This window comes from Cebidichthys violaceus, unplaced genomic scaffold, assembly GCF_023349555.1.
Source record: "Cebidichthys violaceus isolate CVI_PGR_0920_01 unplaced genomic scaffold, fCebVio1.0.p SCAF_10, whole genome shotgun sequence".
Classification (NCBI taxonomy): Eukaryota; Metazoa; Chordata; class Actinopteri; order Perciformes; family Stichaeidae; genus Cebidichthys; species Cebidichthys violaceus.
This window is the reverse complement of record NW_027176263.1, coordinates 10,995,227-11,011,161: the sequence shown is the minus strand read 5'-3', so window position 1 is coordinate 11,011,161 and position 15,935 is coordinate 10,995,227. Positions and strand designations below refer to the sequence as shown.

The 15,935-nt window shown below is 45.9% G+C and overlaps 1 protein-coding gene across 1 annotated transcript in view; it reads left to right on the top strand.

Annotated features, from left to right (window-relative positions):
• Positions 1-13,210, top strand: part of LOC137877834 (signal-induced proliferation-associated 1-like protein 2) — a 30,866-nt gene extending 17,656 nt beyond the window's left edge. Inside the window, exon 2 of the mRNA XM_068717990.1 lies at positions 10,805-13,210. Coding sequence (XP_068574091.1) covers positions 11,069-12,604 — 1,536 coding nt within the window. The 5' untranslated portion in view covers positions 10,805-11,068 and the 3' untranslated portion in view covers positions 12,605-13,210. The remainder of the gene's footprint in view (positions 1-10,804) is intronic.
• The last annotated feature ends 2,725 nt before the right edge of the window (positions 13,211-15,935 follow it).

Sequence of the window (15,935 nt, the reverse complement as noted above, 5' to 3'; positions counted from 1 at the left end):
GGGGCTCCAATGGAGCGGCCAAGAACAAACACGGCCTCCTTCTGTTGGGAACGTACAGGAGCTTCGGTCTGCGAGACCCGAAAAGGCCATGGGACTGCCATCTAAAACTATGCGTGTGTGATGCTAATGCTGGTTGATGCATCATGTTACCTGACAAACAACTAAGTGCTCCGTGATAGCACTGCTGCTAGCCACACTTCCAACCACATGCTATGCCATTAGTCATATTAGCCGGCATTCATTAATTTTGAATCAGAGCAGGGACTCTCTCTGCGCGGCTCTCTTTGTGCCGTGGCGCTTGTTCTTTATTCTAATGCGAATAAACAGGAAGAGTCTGTTGTCCTGTCTATTTTAATTCTCAGATCACCCTGAAACAACTAAAGGACAATGGCAGTGTGCTGCCTGGCAGGCGCCGGGCAGATGGCCAGCTGGCAGGGCAACATGGTAGGAGACTCCCATTTTCAGTGGAGCCAGGAGGAGGCCTGCCTCGCTCCCGCACTACCTACACACAGCCAGCACTACCACTATTGTGCCCTTTTTTTTTTTTTTCTAAGTGCCTCTCGCCAACTCGAAAACAAAGGGGCTCTCTTCTTTTCAAAACGCAACTTTGCCGCATAGCTCGGCGCTACACCTTGTCAACGTGATTATTTGAAGCTACCATCACTGTGGTTAAGCTCCCACTTGATGGACTGCTGCTCGTAATTGTGTTAATCTTGGCACGAAGGGGTCGTCATTCCACAGCGCCGCAGTGGTAATTTTTACTTTTATCAACGGCTGTCATCTTAATGCGTTATCTGACATTGGAATTTGGAAACGGTTGAGCTGATGCATAAAGCGCATCTTGTGTTTTCACTAGAAATACTGTCACAAATGACTCGTTGAATGAAGTATCCGCTTAGTTAGCTAAGAGTCAGGTCTCCTAAAGCACTCTAAGAACATCTGTATTGTATATTTACAGAGCGTATGGCCTGCCAAAACACTACTGACACGCTGATTGTTTTAGAAGCAAAAATGTTTGCGTTTGAAGCCTTTACACGCGTAGCTTCAAAACGTCGCTGCGGTGCTTCACAATACAATCGGTTCCTTTTTAAAAGACTTTTCCAGATAAACAGGTGAAGGCTATGTGTCTTCCAGTTGCGTGGAGAAGTATAAACATTCATGGCTTTACAGTTACTTTACCTCCTTCTAGTTCACAGAGCCCCTTTTTCTTTGTCTGTAACGAAGCATATGGTTGACATTATGCGATCTGAATGCGTCCAGGAAATGAAATTTACCATTTGGAGTTTCTGTTGGGTAAATACTTACTGTTCCCTGAACCAAGTGAAATGGGAGTCTGATCACGGGTGACCCCGGCGATTTTTAGACATTCCAGATGGAGCTACTGCTGAGCACGAAGCGGAGCACACTCGAGGGTGCACTCAGCTGGTGGAGCAAAACGGACTAATGCTCACGTAAGCCGCCTCCGTGATAAGGCAACGGCTAGAAATAACCGCAAACGCAAAGTCTGCGGGTGAAGCGGACGGCTATCTTTTTGTTTGATTTTACACGTGAGCGGACAACTGTTGACAGATGAGGTGTGGCGAGATGGCTGTTGGAGGGCAGTGACCTCGGGTTAGCTGTGTAACCACAGCAGCGGATATCAGAGAATGTCTCTGTAGTCCAGCCGTCTCATATCTGTGGAGAGCTGATTCTACGCTCTTATGGAAGTCTTGTTTCTGGTATGAGGCAACTTCCCCTTTCGCAGAAATTCCTGTCTAGTGTCCTCAAACCAGAAGTGAAACTCTTATTTATTTATTTTATTCTTGAGTTTTCACATAGATCAAAAATGCAGACAGAGTATAAAGAGTCTCTCTTTTGAAGTAGCGCTCATGCCAGAGGGATAGAGTCTTGGATACACTGCAGTGCTTGTTTGATAAAGGCTGTGTTTTCCAGAAGTCTGAGCACCTGGGGCATTAGTGAATTTGGGCATTTCCCACAGTGCATTGTGAGGCCCCGATGATGAGGTTGCATGTTTACTCTGTGCTGTCTGACCTCCTTTTTTTTTTTTTTAATCTCTTCTGCTGATTGTTCTTCTGCTGTTGGGTCAACTGAGGTCTGTGTGCGCTGAGATGTAAACAGAAAGCCTCTAATCGTCTCCTGCAGAATCTCTCTTGTTGCAAGCGCACACTCGTATGGGCTCACACACTCTTTCCCCCTTTTGCGGTCTTTTCTGTGTTCTCTTGGTCCAACGTTGTGTTGATATGAGCTCAGGTGTGTGTGTGTGTGTGTGCTTTTGTGGATAATGTCTGAATGGTCAGTGGTTATGAAGCTTTTTTTCTTTTAGCTCAGAGGGACAGAGTGCTCATATGCAGACTGTCAAAGAGAGATTCAGATGACCACGGAGGGACTGATTGTACATTGAAAAACAGAAATGTCATGCAGTACGGCAGGTTTGCAACAAACGGAAAGTCACGTGTGTGTGTGTGTGTGTGTGTGTGTGTGTGTGTGTGTGTGTGTCGGCCTCCAGACGCTCTGATTCAAAGCATCTCCAAGTGCTTTAATAATGTCATGGGATCAGTTCCACATTCTAGGTGTCAGCTTTGGGGCGCATGTTCCTTGTTAAGCTATTGTTTGTATTATTTCCAAACTAGGTAAATAGACCAACTTTGACATCAAGATGAATACTTTCGAGGCGAGTCCATGTCCAAGTTTCATGTTGCCTAGATTCGACAAGAAGTACTGGTAATGTACTGTAGTTTTACAGAAACGTGCAATTATCTGATCAGCTCCTAACTCATGGCACCAACATAAAATAAAGAATATGTCAAAATAAAGCATTTAAATACTCTTCTTATGCAGTGAATTAACTTGGAGTGTTGATGGCTTTCTTGCCTTTTGAACAACACGGATAGGAGAAGACTTTTGATCAAAGGGGAAACTCATTTTGGCACATCATAAAAACGGCTGGCACACATTCCCCTCTTTTGTACCCCTCCATTTAAAAAAAAAAGAAAAGAAAGAAGAGTAATCTGTCCACTCTGTCCCCTTGCTTTGTTTGGGGAACAAACAAACTAGGTCCTCGTCTGCTTTTTGTCACTGTAAAACAGAACCGGCAGCAGTTCTAAATCCTCTCCTCCAGCCTCCTGTAACATAAGCTTCACGTTTTAGCTGCAGCTGTATCTTGTGCATCTACTCACTTAAACGTTCACCATCAGCATTTCTGGCTTTATGTCTCAACGAAATGTCAAACGTACCCTCTCGCTTGCAGGGACAGACCTCCAGTCACACCCAGAGCCTTTGAGAACATGCCAAATGTGATTTTTAAATTGTAAAAGTATTATTTTTTAAATTCCGTAGCTTATTACTTATCCAAGTCCGCTTAACCTAAATAAATGTTGGCATCTGTGGTTGTTAAGTTCTCACCCATTTGTAAAGGATAGCTCGGCTGGATTTGATTTGCTGTTAGTTTCCACATATCAGGGCTCGATAAGGCAGCTGGCTGGAACTCATTTCATTGGTTTCCTTCCCTCCCACTGAGGGTGTGACCCTCCATTCACACTGGCCATTAAAATCTCAGCATTACTCCCCTGCAGGCAATATGGGCACATCGGGGTGTTTCGGTTGGTGGTCTGGGCCACAATAAGAGATGATTGGGTTCTTACCGGCTCACATATAGGGAGGTATCGCCGCGTACAGGAAGGGGAGGGTTCGGCCATTAATGGCGGGGCTTTAGCATCAGTGCTAATTCGAGGGTCAGCTGGTGGGAGATTCCTCCCCGCTGTGAGATTGAATGGTGCGAGCAGGGGATGAAAGAGGGAGATGTTGAATGGTGCGTTTGGTTTTCTTTGGGCCATAGTGACACACACACACACACACACACACACACACACACACACACACACACACACACACACACATTCTTAACAAGTGTCCTTTCTGGTTCTGAAGGCACTTGGGTAAGATGGCATGACTGGTTTCCCAGGCCCCAGTAATGAACTCTCAAGGATAACATCGCCCAATTAATTGGTTCTGTGGTTTAATGGCACAAATGTCTTTTGAGCAAGGTTTGGCAAAACTCCCATTCTTTCTTTTTTTTTTCCTTCTCCTCCTCCCCACTTCACCATTTTCACTTCTCTTCTCAGCCTCATATCCTCCCTCGCCCTAACCCAGTTAAGGTAGAGAATCGCTCCAGTGAAGCAGAAACGCGAGTGTTTTTTCACCAGATTGGAGATGCCCGTGTCTGGTTGCAGTCCGCTTCCTCCTTCCCCCGACTGAAAGTGTGATGAATTTAATATTGTTCCTGCCCAAAACCATCGCGCACTCCCCTCCAACTCCCACCGCAAGGTTGCAACAGCTGCTCTCGATAGAGGATTGAACACAGAGCTCCCACACTCCTTGGAGGACAGAGCCCTAAAACTGGCGTGAATTTGATCGTATTTGAGTGTGATGTGACATGGAATGTGATTCATTGTTTTTACTGTGAGCTCATTGAGCTATCAATCGGCGGGCAGTGAAGCATAAGCAACGTGCCTTCAGGTGTGTCTGCTTTCCGCTTGGATTTCTTCCCTTCCTCTGTGTTAATGATGAACACGGTGTGACACATCCAAATGTTTGACTGGCTGCAGCCTGTCAACACTAAACAGCAGAAGGCAGGTAACAAGGAACCAAAATAAACGGGGGGGGGGTAGTGAATGCACCTAGAGGGATTTTGCTTCACATAGTAATGCCGTCTGACTCACTATATGATGAAGTCCATGAGCTGGAAAATTGGTGTAATCATCTTGGCCTCTAACCTACATTTGCACCCCCAATTTGGCTGCGGGAGGAGAGGATGACTGCATCGCAGCTTGGCTTCAGCTCCGGAGGTCGAGGCGTCTTGGGACGAGGCCAGCTACTACTTCCTGCTCGCAGAGAACAGAGGAGCATTAATATGGCTCAATTACGCCGGGCTTTATTAAGGATAATTGGCTATAATCACAGGTCTGTGTTCAGCCCCAGGGCTCCGAGTGACCCAGCGTCTTGGTAGGGGCTAAATAAACATGTGTGACCCGAGGTGCAATAGGCTGGACACTGTGGAAGACATTATTGAGTGTGAAAATTCAAGAAAGTATAAAGCAGGGCTCAAATGTTGTTATAATATTCTGTAATCATGCACAATGGGTGTACGGGCAGAATCATACCGCTGAATTGTGCCTTTTGATGTCCAAACGTATGCAAATTTTGATATTTTTGCTCGCATAATTGTGACACCCGGGTGACTTTTTTTTTTTTTGCAATTTCGACACACAATTTACCAAACCTCTGCTACATCGTCGAGCGCAAGACGTTTTGAAGCGTAACCTTAGGTCTCAGGAAAGTGACAGGTTTGGCTTTTTCAGAGCGTCACCGCTACCTGAAACGGGCCGCGTTGTCAACAAATCAGGCATGCGGAGGATTAGGCGTTCCTCTTCAGAATATCTTTTAAAGGGCTTATGACATGGCCCTGCTTTCTGAGCATACAGTGTGTGCCTAATTTCCTTAAGTGCTGTCAGCTCTGAGTGGATTAAGCTTAATAATGTTGTGCAAGAAATGTGTTTTTGCAACCGGCATAAAATTCAACTTCACCGTTTAAAATGTGCGCCGCTGTTTTGCTGGAACGTCTTTGCATTGTGACTCAATACATAAATTCACTCTTCGCTCATGTCGCCGTATTTCACGACCCAGTTTGATCAAACCGATACTGCAAACGTGGACAATTTGGACAAAAAGACAATCCAGGGTTTTGTGCAGAGGGACTTCACAATTGTGTGGGAGTTGTAGAAGTGACTAATGAGAAGTCAGTCGAGAGAGTCTGTCAGAGTTGGCTGACATCTTGCCGTGTGTGTCCTGCTCGGGTGATGAAATATCGGCGCTAGTGGTCCATTACTCTCAGGACGGTGGACGGAACGCCTGCACTTTTTCTGACGGCGTATTAATATCTGCCGGGCCTTTTAATCAGGCCACAATGTCAGAGGATTATTTTAAGACCTGGCAGAACCGCTGGGCCGCTCCACTCTGGATGGACCGAGATGAAAGACGGACTCTTCCGACATCAGAGACGGAGAATGAGTTCATTACTGTAATTAGGCCTCTCTCTTCTCTCCCCATCTCTTCTTCGCCGTCCCCTTCCCCCTGTTCACCGGGCCATGTGTCTTAAACAGCCATAATGGCGATGCATTACTCCAGTAATAAAGGGCTGTTAGCAAAGCAGACCGCCCACCCTCCATCTGCTGCCTCCCTTGCGCGCACACACACACACACACACACACACACACACAACACACACACACACACACACACACACACACAAACACTCGAAGGCAAGGACAGAAAACAGCCTCCTTCAGGTCACAAAGAACATGGATTCTGCTGACCAAGTAGCCTGTGGCTCTCTCTATTAGTTTGGGGGGGGGGGGGGGTGGATGTGAAATGAGACATGGTGCAACTGTGTTCATTAATCACTGTCGCAGTGAAAGTAGCTAATAGGAGGCAGGAAAGGGAAACGCAGACCACCATGTTCACTGGTTTATCCTGTCCTGTTCACGACGTGAAATAAAGGCCCGCTGACCCTTTGCTGACCCCGTGTAGCAGCACAAACAAGGAGAGTCGAGACAGTATGAACATAAACAGACCAGTCGCCTGTTTCTGTTGTTTTTTACTATGAATTCACAACCAGTTGGAAAGAGTTTGGAGGTGAAACTAGGAAGCTATATAACACTGGTGATGTGTTTTCTTTTCTTTTTATTGCTTAATGTTTTCCCTTTTTCTTCTCATTTTAGTCGATCACATGATCCTGTTTTCTCCTAACTGTGATCGTAAACGTTAAGCTTTGATTGTTTTTTGGGGGGTTTGTCAGTGTTGACACCGTTAGAGCCCTCTATCTTATTTTTCTTTATTGTTTTTTTTTCTACTGTGAAAGCTCATTCCTGCCGGTTTGTTGTCATGCATGGAGATTACAGTATGTCGGCTTCTTTGTTCGTCGTGTTCTCAGTCATCCGTCAAAGCCTCTGTCGGAGTGTCCCCCATTGATGAAGCTGTTTGCACAGGTGGCACATTTTGCTGTCACCAGCTCTAATTGTGAGTGTGAAAGGACCGCGTTCAGTCGACGCGTGACATTTGGTGCTGGTGGTCAGCAGACTGCCGTATAGTCACCGCTCCGCTCTGTCACGACTGGGAAAGAGACTTCAGGTGGATTTCTGTTGACGTAAGCTTCTTTCACACATAGTTCTTGGTAAACTACCGGGACACTCGGGCACCGCTAGTGATTTTAAGGAACATTTCCGTCTTTTTTCACACACGCCGTGGCAATACCGGAATAAGGAAGACGGTTATGCTACATTTACGAATGCCAACTGCCATAAAACTTAACACAAGTAGAAGAAGAAGGGGCAAGGTGTACCAACCTGTCACGATAACTAAGATAAACAACGTATCGTCAGTTTAACACCGTTTTATGGCACTGCTAATATAAAAGCACAATAACCCAAGAAGCCGACACCCTTTCAAAGAGCAATGGACTTTATTATTAAGATATTCAGACTTAAGAAATGCAATGCAAATTTTTTTTTTTTTATATACTAAATGAATAAAACAAATTAAATAACACCACACAACTAAAACAATAAATAAAATTGACTCTCAGCTCTGTTTCTAAAAAAAAAAAAAAAATTGCAACGTTTGAGTAATGCTCAAGTCTTATATTTGTAGGGAAAACTCCGCTGTTTATTAGTTGAGTCGTAAAAATGATGGAGGTCATGTCCATATATTGTACGAGAATTGAATACTGTAATTATCGTGATGGGCCTTCGGAGACGTCTCTTGTAATTTTTAGGCAAGGAGCTGTTTTTGTCTGATGCCAGTGTTCTTTATTGTTACACTTGTTGTGTATTTGTTACTCCACAAGTTTGCGAGACAATGTTTTAGTTATTAAATCACCCACGAAAACATGGGCGGAAAATCTCAGCCATAAACACGTCGCAGATTTAAATACGTCTTGCGATTGGTTTGTGAAAGCGTCTTTCATCAGACTGACTTAACCCTTTTGGGTCTTATGTGCAATCTTACTGCTTTCAGTCACAACACAGCCATACCAACATTTTCTCTGTAATGTCTCGAGGTGGGAAATTGGCAGTTCTGCCTGAATATTGATGCCTGCTCCCAGTCCCACATGAGCTCATGCAGGAAATGAATATTGAATATTTCAGGGATGGGCTGCATATGTGAAAGGGACTATAGAAACCTAAAATATGTTTAGAGTCATTTCCCAAGGCTCTTTGTTTGTTTTGGGGACAGGATATCTCGCATGGGGTGATGGCTATTTAGTGGGTTTAACAGAGGTCAAGAGGTCACAATTCCTTTATTCTCTTTTTGTCAATTTGAGAATTAAGATTGAAGACAAATAATTCTGAAACTAGTCTCCTTATTAGCAAATACACCAGATCTACACGTTTATACTTCATATAGTGGTAATCATTGGTATACATATGTATGATTCAGAAATTAGACAATATCAGTCATGGTTTTACCAAATATTGAATGGGACAATTCACATCTGTAACTTTCACACATGTTCATTGCTTTATGTTGAAATAATAAAACCAAAACTAACGTCATACCCAAATCTGTCAATGTAGACAACTCGGATGTTGTCTGCATTGACAATGAGGCTTTGCTTTGGTATTGTTAACTCCGCTACAACCCGGCAGATGATCCATTATTTATCATTCGCCAGTTCTAAGGGACAAACATATTTCCCAGAACAGTCCTTGTCGCTATATTATGCATTCACATGACACAACGCTGTCCTCTCTAAGCCTCGTCTGTAAATACAGTGGCACTGCAGTTTCTGGCTTGTGAACGAAGCCGTGTTCACAACCAGACCCGTCCGCAATGGGGGGGGGGAAGGAGAGAGAGAGAGAGAGAGAGAGAGAGAGAGAGAGAGAGAGAGAGAGAGAGAGAGAGAGAGAGAGAGGAGAGAGAGAGAGAGAGAGAGAGAGAGAGAGAGAGAGAGAGAGAGAGAGAGAGAGAGAGAGAGAGAGAGAGAGAGAGAGAGAGAGAGAGGATTGTGGGTAGTTTGGCAGTACATCTAACTGAGGAGGTATCATTATCAATCTATTCATACACATTTGGGTCATGCATGTATTAACCTGTATGTGGCCCCGGCTGAAGCGCACGCTTTATTATTACAATGTTTCAGAGTCGTCCCCCAGTGTATTTGGTCTGAGTCTGGCCTGTAGCTAATCTTGATGTGACCCACATTTTCATCCCAAAATAGTTTACCCTCCTCCTTATCAATAATTGAGAAATGTAAACAGTTGTCTGGGAACAGAATATATCGTATACGGAGCTGCAGCAAAGCTTGGGGCGCCGTTGCCCGACTTTGTCCATCACGTTTAAAGCGAGACCTCACAACGACAATAGCTTTAACAAGGATTCTCATCTCCACTGAAGCAAACATAAATAACTGGCAATCCAGTGCCTCTGTGAAGTGGAGGCTTCGCTTGCTAACTCATGGGGTTTTCACGTGATTGCAGTGGAATGAGGAAGGAGGCACACTGGCAGCCCCAAAGAACACGAGAAAAGCATTTAGGTCAACGTAGGAAGACTTGTAGTCTCTATTGTGACATGGTGTGATCTTCCATGCAGAAGTCAGTTTTTGTGGAGACAAATCCGTTCCAGTGTAACACCTCAGTCACTTACCCCCACTGTACCCTACCACATATCTAATAGCTTTGGATGGGATTGATGGAAGAGGAGTTGCTCACTTCCTCTTTGCTTTCAGCGTCTGGCAGCGTCTTTATTACGTTGTCCATGTCAAATCGTTTGCCGAGGATATGTGACCAACCCGGCGCCTGTTTACCAAAAGTCTCCGCTCTTATATACAGAGACGTTACAGATACAAATGGAAACCACGTGAGTTTGCAGCACAATGTGTATCTGACATCTGAAATACCCAAGAGGGAACGAATCAGCTTTTCAAGGACAAGCGAACCGATGTTTTCGCTCTCCTTCCCTCTGTCCTCAGATGTTCAGGTTAATGAATAAAAACTGCTGGTGTCAGCCTTTTGTCTGTTTATTATTTCCCCAGTTGAACAAAACTGAACAAGGGGAAAAGAACTTGCAATCTTTCTTTTCTGTAGTGGAGTGGACCCCCACGTCATATTTCAGTGAATTTGTGGCTATTATGTGTATTATATTACATTAAATACATTTTGATTTGTCATAGCCAGTTTACCTCATTGGGTTCTTGTTAATTTCCCTCCTAACCGACTTCATCCGGTTTGAAAGGCGTTGTGGCGTTGCCGTTGAATATGCAAAACCATCCCCCCTGTATAATTTGCAGCTTGATGATGCTGCGAGCGGTTGGATCAGATATTGGTACATGTGAACATTTAGCTGAACATCTGCCTCTTGTTGCTGTAATTTGCTTCACCGCCATCTGTTAGGCATTGGCTGGAAGCACCAGCAAAGATATACATCTATCTAGTTATAAACCCATAATGGCACCAGCTCCTCTCGAATACACTAATTAGCCGTATTCGATGATATGCTCTGCATTTGTTCCAAAGCTAATGCAGCCCTATATAACCCTCAGTTGGAGTTTATTACAAGATGACAGGGTACAGGCAATTTAGGTAAGCAGTGTGATCATTTTTATAGCTGAACTGAATGTGCTGCGTTTTGGGTCATTTTGAGGAACACAAATTGCTTTTCCCTATGTTTTCAATAAAAATGTCTCTGTTACAATGTTCTGACCCTCTCGCCGTGTGCTAACATTTTCTTCTGTGTTTTCCTTTCTGTGCCACAGATCTAATTCTTCCAGCTGTCGTTCTACGTTGGCGGCACGCTGTGAGAAAAGACTCCACGCCGCTGTCTCTCAGCGCCCCTCAGACACTTGTCCTTGACATCCAAATGCTGTGTGTTGATCGTTGTGCCAGCCGCCTTCTGTGAGTTATGACGACGGCTGCTTCATTGACTCAGGAAAGAGGCTCCGCCTCCGCTCGGCAGTGAGCGAATCACATGATGTAATGAAGAAGGGAAGTCTGCTCTTCAAGGAGTCCGCCAGCAGGATATGAGTATTTTGAGCCCTGTGACGGATAACAAACCAAACCTCGTGGGACTTGTGGGAGGCCCAGAAGAATACTCCAGAGCCATGCAGTCAGAGGAGCTATTCAACAGGAAACTCAAAGCCCTGAATGGTAGCATGGGACCGCCAGCCCCCAACATGCAGGGGAAAGCCGAAGGCGCAGGGAAAACAAATGGTAATCCAGCCATGCCTAAAATGGGCGTCAGGGCCAGGGTGACAGACTGGCCACCGAGGAATGATGGATGGGACGGACGGCCTTCGCCGAACTATCAGAGTGTCATACCTGTATTTCAAAACGGCCAGCAGGAACATACTGTGGACATACTGGAGCAAGGCGAGTCAGTGTGTCTGGAGGTAGACTACTCTGACAAATACACACTGAGTGACCTCCTCAGCCACTCCCCGCTGAAGGGTCTACATCCGATCCGCCAGCGCAGCAACAGCGATGTTACCATCAGCGACATTGACTCTGAGGACATCATGGACCAGAATGCCGTCAATCCAAACACCGGGGCCTCGCTGCACCGCGAATACGGCAGCACGTCCTCCATTGACCGCCAGGGCCTGAGCGGAGACGGCTTCTTCACCATGCTGAGAGGCTACCGAGTGGACACTCTGGACCACCGTAGCATACCGCCCATGGGTTTCCCCGAGTTGTTGCGCTGCGATGCCGCCCTCTCCCCCAGCCTTCAGACAGCGGCCCAGATCGCCAGGGGTGAGATAGTCCACATTCCGGGCTACGACTACATAGACAACTCTCTCATTTACAGCCGGGAGCCGGAGCGGTCCTTCATGAGGCGCCTTAAATCGGAATCATCCGAAACGTCTCTGTTCCGGAAACTCCGGACCATAAAGAGCGAGAGTGACGCCTTGCGGCTCTCAATAGAGGACGACCGGCGGCCGCTCAGCTTCCAAAAATGCTTTGCGCACTATGACGTCCAAAGTGTTCTTTTCAACATCAGCGAGGCGGTGGCAAGCAGAGCTACCCTGAACCAGAGGAAGAACACCACCACCGGGGCTTCAGCCGCCTCAGCCGGAGGGCTCGGAGCACCACAGGTGCCCGGAGGTGGAGCACTGGCTGGACCCGGAGCAGGGTGCCCCGACGGCGGAGCAGCAGGATGTAGCAGTGGCAACGCCCCCATGTTCGAGTCTCCACTCGGCAGCAGGGAGGACTTGAACCCCAAGGAGAACCTGGACGCCGACGAGGGGGACGGGAAGAGCAACAGCTTAGTGCTAGGCTGTCCGCACTTCCGCAACGAGATCGGTGGCGAGGGCGAGAGGAGGATCTCCCTCTCCAGAGCCAACAGTGCCAACTACAGTGGTTTGTCAGAGAGCTGCTCTTTTGAATCCTCTTTAAGTTCCCACTGCACCAATGCTGGAGTGTCTGTGCTGGAGGTGCCTCGAGAAAACCAGCCGATCCACAGGGAGAAGGTCAAACGCTACATCATTGAGCACATCGACCTGGGCGCATACTACTACCACAAGTACTTCTATGGGAGAGGTAAGGAATGCTTACGATGATGATGATGATGAGATGATGATGTGTTGTATTTGAGTGTACCGAGATTTAACAGGATGTGAGGGTTTAAGTGACTCAATGTTGAGGATTATTAAACGTTCCAGACCAATTCCATTTCCTTGAAACAAGGAAGTTTCCAAATGGAACAGCCTCGGCTCGCTGGGTCAGATATCTCGACGGCCCAGTTATTTGTGTAGGACCAGATGAAATAAGGGCCAGAACAATAGCAGGCTTGTGTTAGGTGTGTGTGTGTGTGTGTGTGTGTGTGTGTGTGTGTGTGTGTGTGTCTCACTTCCTCGGGAGAGGAGCGGTCATGTCCTCCCTGTGATATTGCCCTGAACCCCGCAGAGTGGCGGTGATTAGTCATGTGAGAAGCGAGAGGTGAGCGAGAGGGTGTGCGTTGCAGCTGTTCACTGTGGAGGCCGCAGGGGTGTGAGGACCCCTCCCCTAAAACTTTTAGGGTCAGTAAAACTATGCCATGGGCCCTCGGGTCCCCTCATTAAAACACCTATGTGACTGATGCTGAGAATGCCACGCGGACCCCCCGACCCATCATCGCATTATACACGTCTGTTTCTCCCCACTGTCTGTGCGACTCTGTGCGACTCTGTCCGCCGCTCTCAGCAGATTGAGTTACCCATTCTTGAGCCTCCACAGAAAAACAGCTGCTTCACCTTTAACACCGAAAGATGCCTGACCTTCTCTAAAAAAAGATACTCTCTTTGTTAGAGGCTCGGTGTCTCCGGTTAACGAGGCCATTCCAGACCTGCTCTGCTTACAGTTATCTTTTATTGTACCGTGGAGTTCACTCTGATAGTCATTTACCGTGACATGTTGCCTCACCTACCGCATCCCCGGTGTGGTTGTGGTATGCTTTTAACCTCGCTGTGGCAGGCCAATGTATATGCGAAATGCTCCGCGTTGCTGTCAGTTTCATTGTGACGTTATGACTTTTACAGAAGATGGCTTTTTCACAGGATGTGGACGTAGCGTCTGCCCTTTTTTTCATGAGGTGTTGTATCGGAGAGACAAGTCTGTCATCACCTCTGCTTCACCGTAAACACACACAAACCGGCGCCGCACACACACACACACACACACACACACACACACACAAAAAAGGCACACACTCACTCAAACATGTCACCACTTTATGGCAGGCTTTTATCAACCTGGGCTGAACATTGATCCCATTGATTGCCTAAAGCCCTCCTTCCCTTAGCAACAGGAATGTTTCTCCCCAGGCTGCACTAATGGACACAATGTTTCATCCACACACCCTCGGGCTATAAGTTGTTACACACACAATATATATATATATATATATATATATATATACACACACACACACACACACACACACACACACACACACACACACACACACACACACCTATAAGGCACAGTTATGTGAACCGTGCCTTATAGGTAGATATCTGACCTGAAATAAAGTTTTAAAGCCATGAATGTAAAAAGTAAGGACCTACATATTGAAGATTTTGAAGGCATTTCTTCAGTGTGGAGTGACAGGAAGATGGGAAAGAGGCATTATTTAACATGACAATCAAAGTCATCCATTCGGCAACCTTTGGCAAATTGTCAACGCCATGTGATGAGTAACGGTGACATGTTGTAGAAGTGTGTTGACAAAAAGCTTTCCTCTACAATCGACAGTGTCTCCCTCGCTGTGCCATCGGCATTCTGAGGCCCAGTGGCTCTCGTACAGAAGCCACTGGGCCTCCTACCATCATTTGACCTTATGCCTCACAGAGCATTTCCCCTCACTCTCCTCACTCCTCGCCTGTTCCTGACAAGCCATGCAATCCTCGAGCGGTTAACCCCGCACTGCCTCCGTACACTTCATTTATTACTCACGCCGATATGCGCTTCGCCACGACGTTAATGCCACAGTGACGAGAATCGGCGTATTTGCATCGCATGCTCTACGCGGCGTGGATGCAATGTGAAAACTTCTGCAGGAATCTCTGTATGAATGTCAGTGCTTTGAGGTTTTTTCCTTTTTGTTGTCTGCTGAATCCAGGTCTTTCTCCACGGCTTTAGCCTGGATTAGGGGCTGTTTGTGCAAGACATCGCTTTTTGTGTGCAAAGCTCAGCTCCTGTCCATGTCCTAAACACACACTCACACATACATAACACACACACACTCACACATACATAACACACACACGCCTAACACTAAAGATATGTTTCACAATGACACCGTATCTTTGCGATGTTCTCATTAAGTAAACTGTATTCTGACTGCTTTATTTAGGCAGTTATAATGAATTTCAAATTGAATACTTTACTTTAGGTCAACACATAAATTAGTACTGGTGTTTAAAATACTTAGAACGAAAAAGACTAAAAGTCCCCTCTAGTGTTATATTTTTCTTTAAACCTCACAACCTGCTGGAAAGAACATTGGCAACATTGCTGTTCTTGAAGCCTTGCCAGAAAAGAACCTAAAATGTTAAATTTTTTTAAATTTGATGCCAGACTGATGTGTAAATATCACCTAAACTACATTTGTCTACCAATCTGGCCTGTAAACGTCGACTCAAACGTCAGAAAGGGTTCTGCTTACATTCCCTAAAGGACACAAATACTCTGAGTCTGGACTGAGGGGACATCCTGGTGGCCTTGCGGTTTAGGGCACATTCCATGTAACCACTGGGTTTAAATGAAGCCAGGAAACTTTGCCTCGTCTGTCTCTCCCCATATATTCTTCCTCTCCGCACAGTCAGCTATCGTATGAAAGCAATATGGCATGAAAACAAAAAGCAGAAATGACCTTGAGTGATGCAACCCTTATTTTTAGCATGGTTTGTTAAGCCTGCTCCTCCGTGCAGCAGCAGGTGTGGCTCTATCTGTCCAGATACAAAAAGCTTCCCCATAAATGTTGTTCTCTGGCTGTTCAGAGCGTCGGCATGAAACAGGTTTGTGTGTGTGGGGCGACCGTAAAGTCATCACTTCGAAATGAATAATCTAAAACCTTCTTATTTTTCAATCAGAGTCCCAAATTCATATTTGATACTGAATCATCATAAACAAAAAACATGCCTAAAATAATAATACTTTACTGTCACGCTATAGGAATAGTTTGCTCGAGATGTTTTTATATGGTGAGATATAGATTGTGTGGAGTATCTGGGTCGGAGCGGGTCAAACTGCACAGAGCTCTGTTTTTATTTGTTTGTTTGCTTTTTTAAATCCCACTACACACCAGACTCTAATCCAAAGTGAATCTCTTTCCACTGGACCCCCTGCTGCTCTCTGTAATCAGGGTCTCAGCTCGCCAATCCACACACAGAGGGGTTTTTTTTAATACGC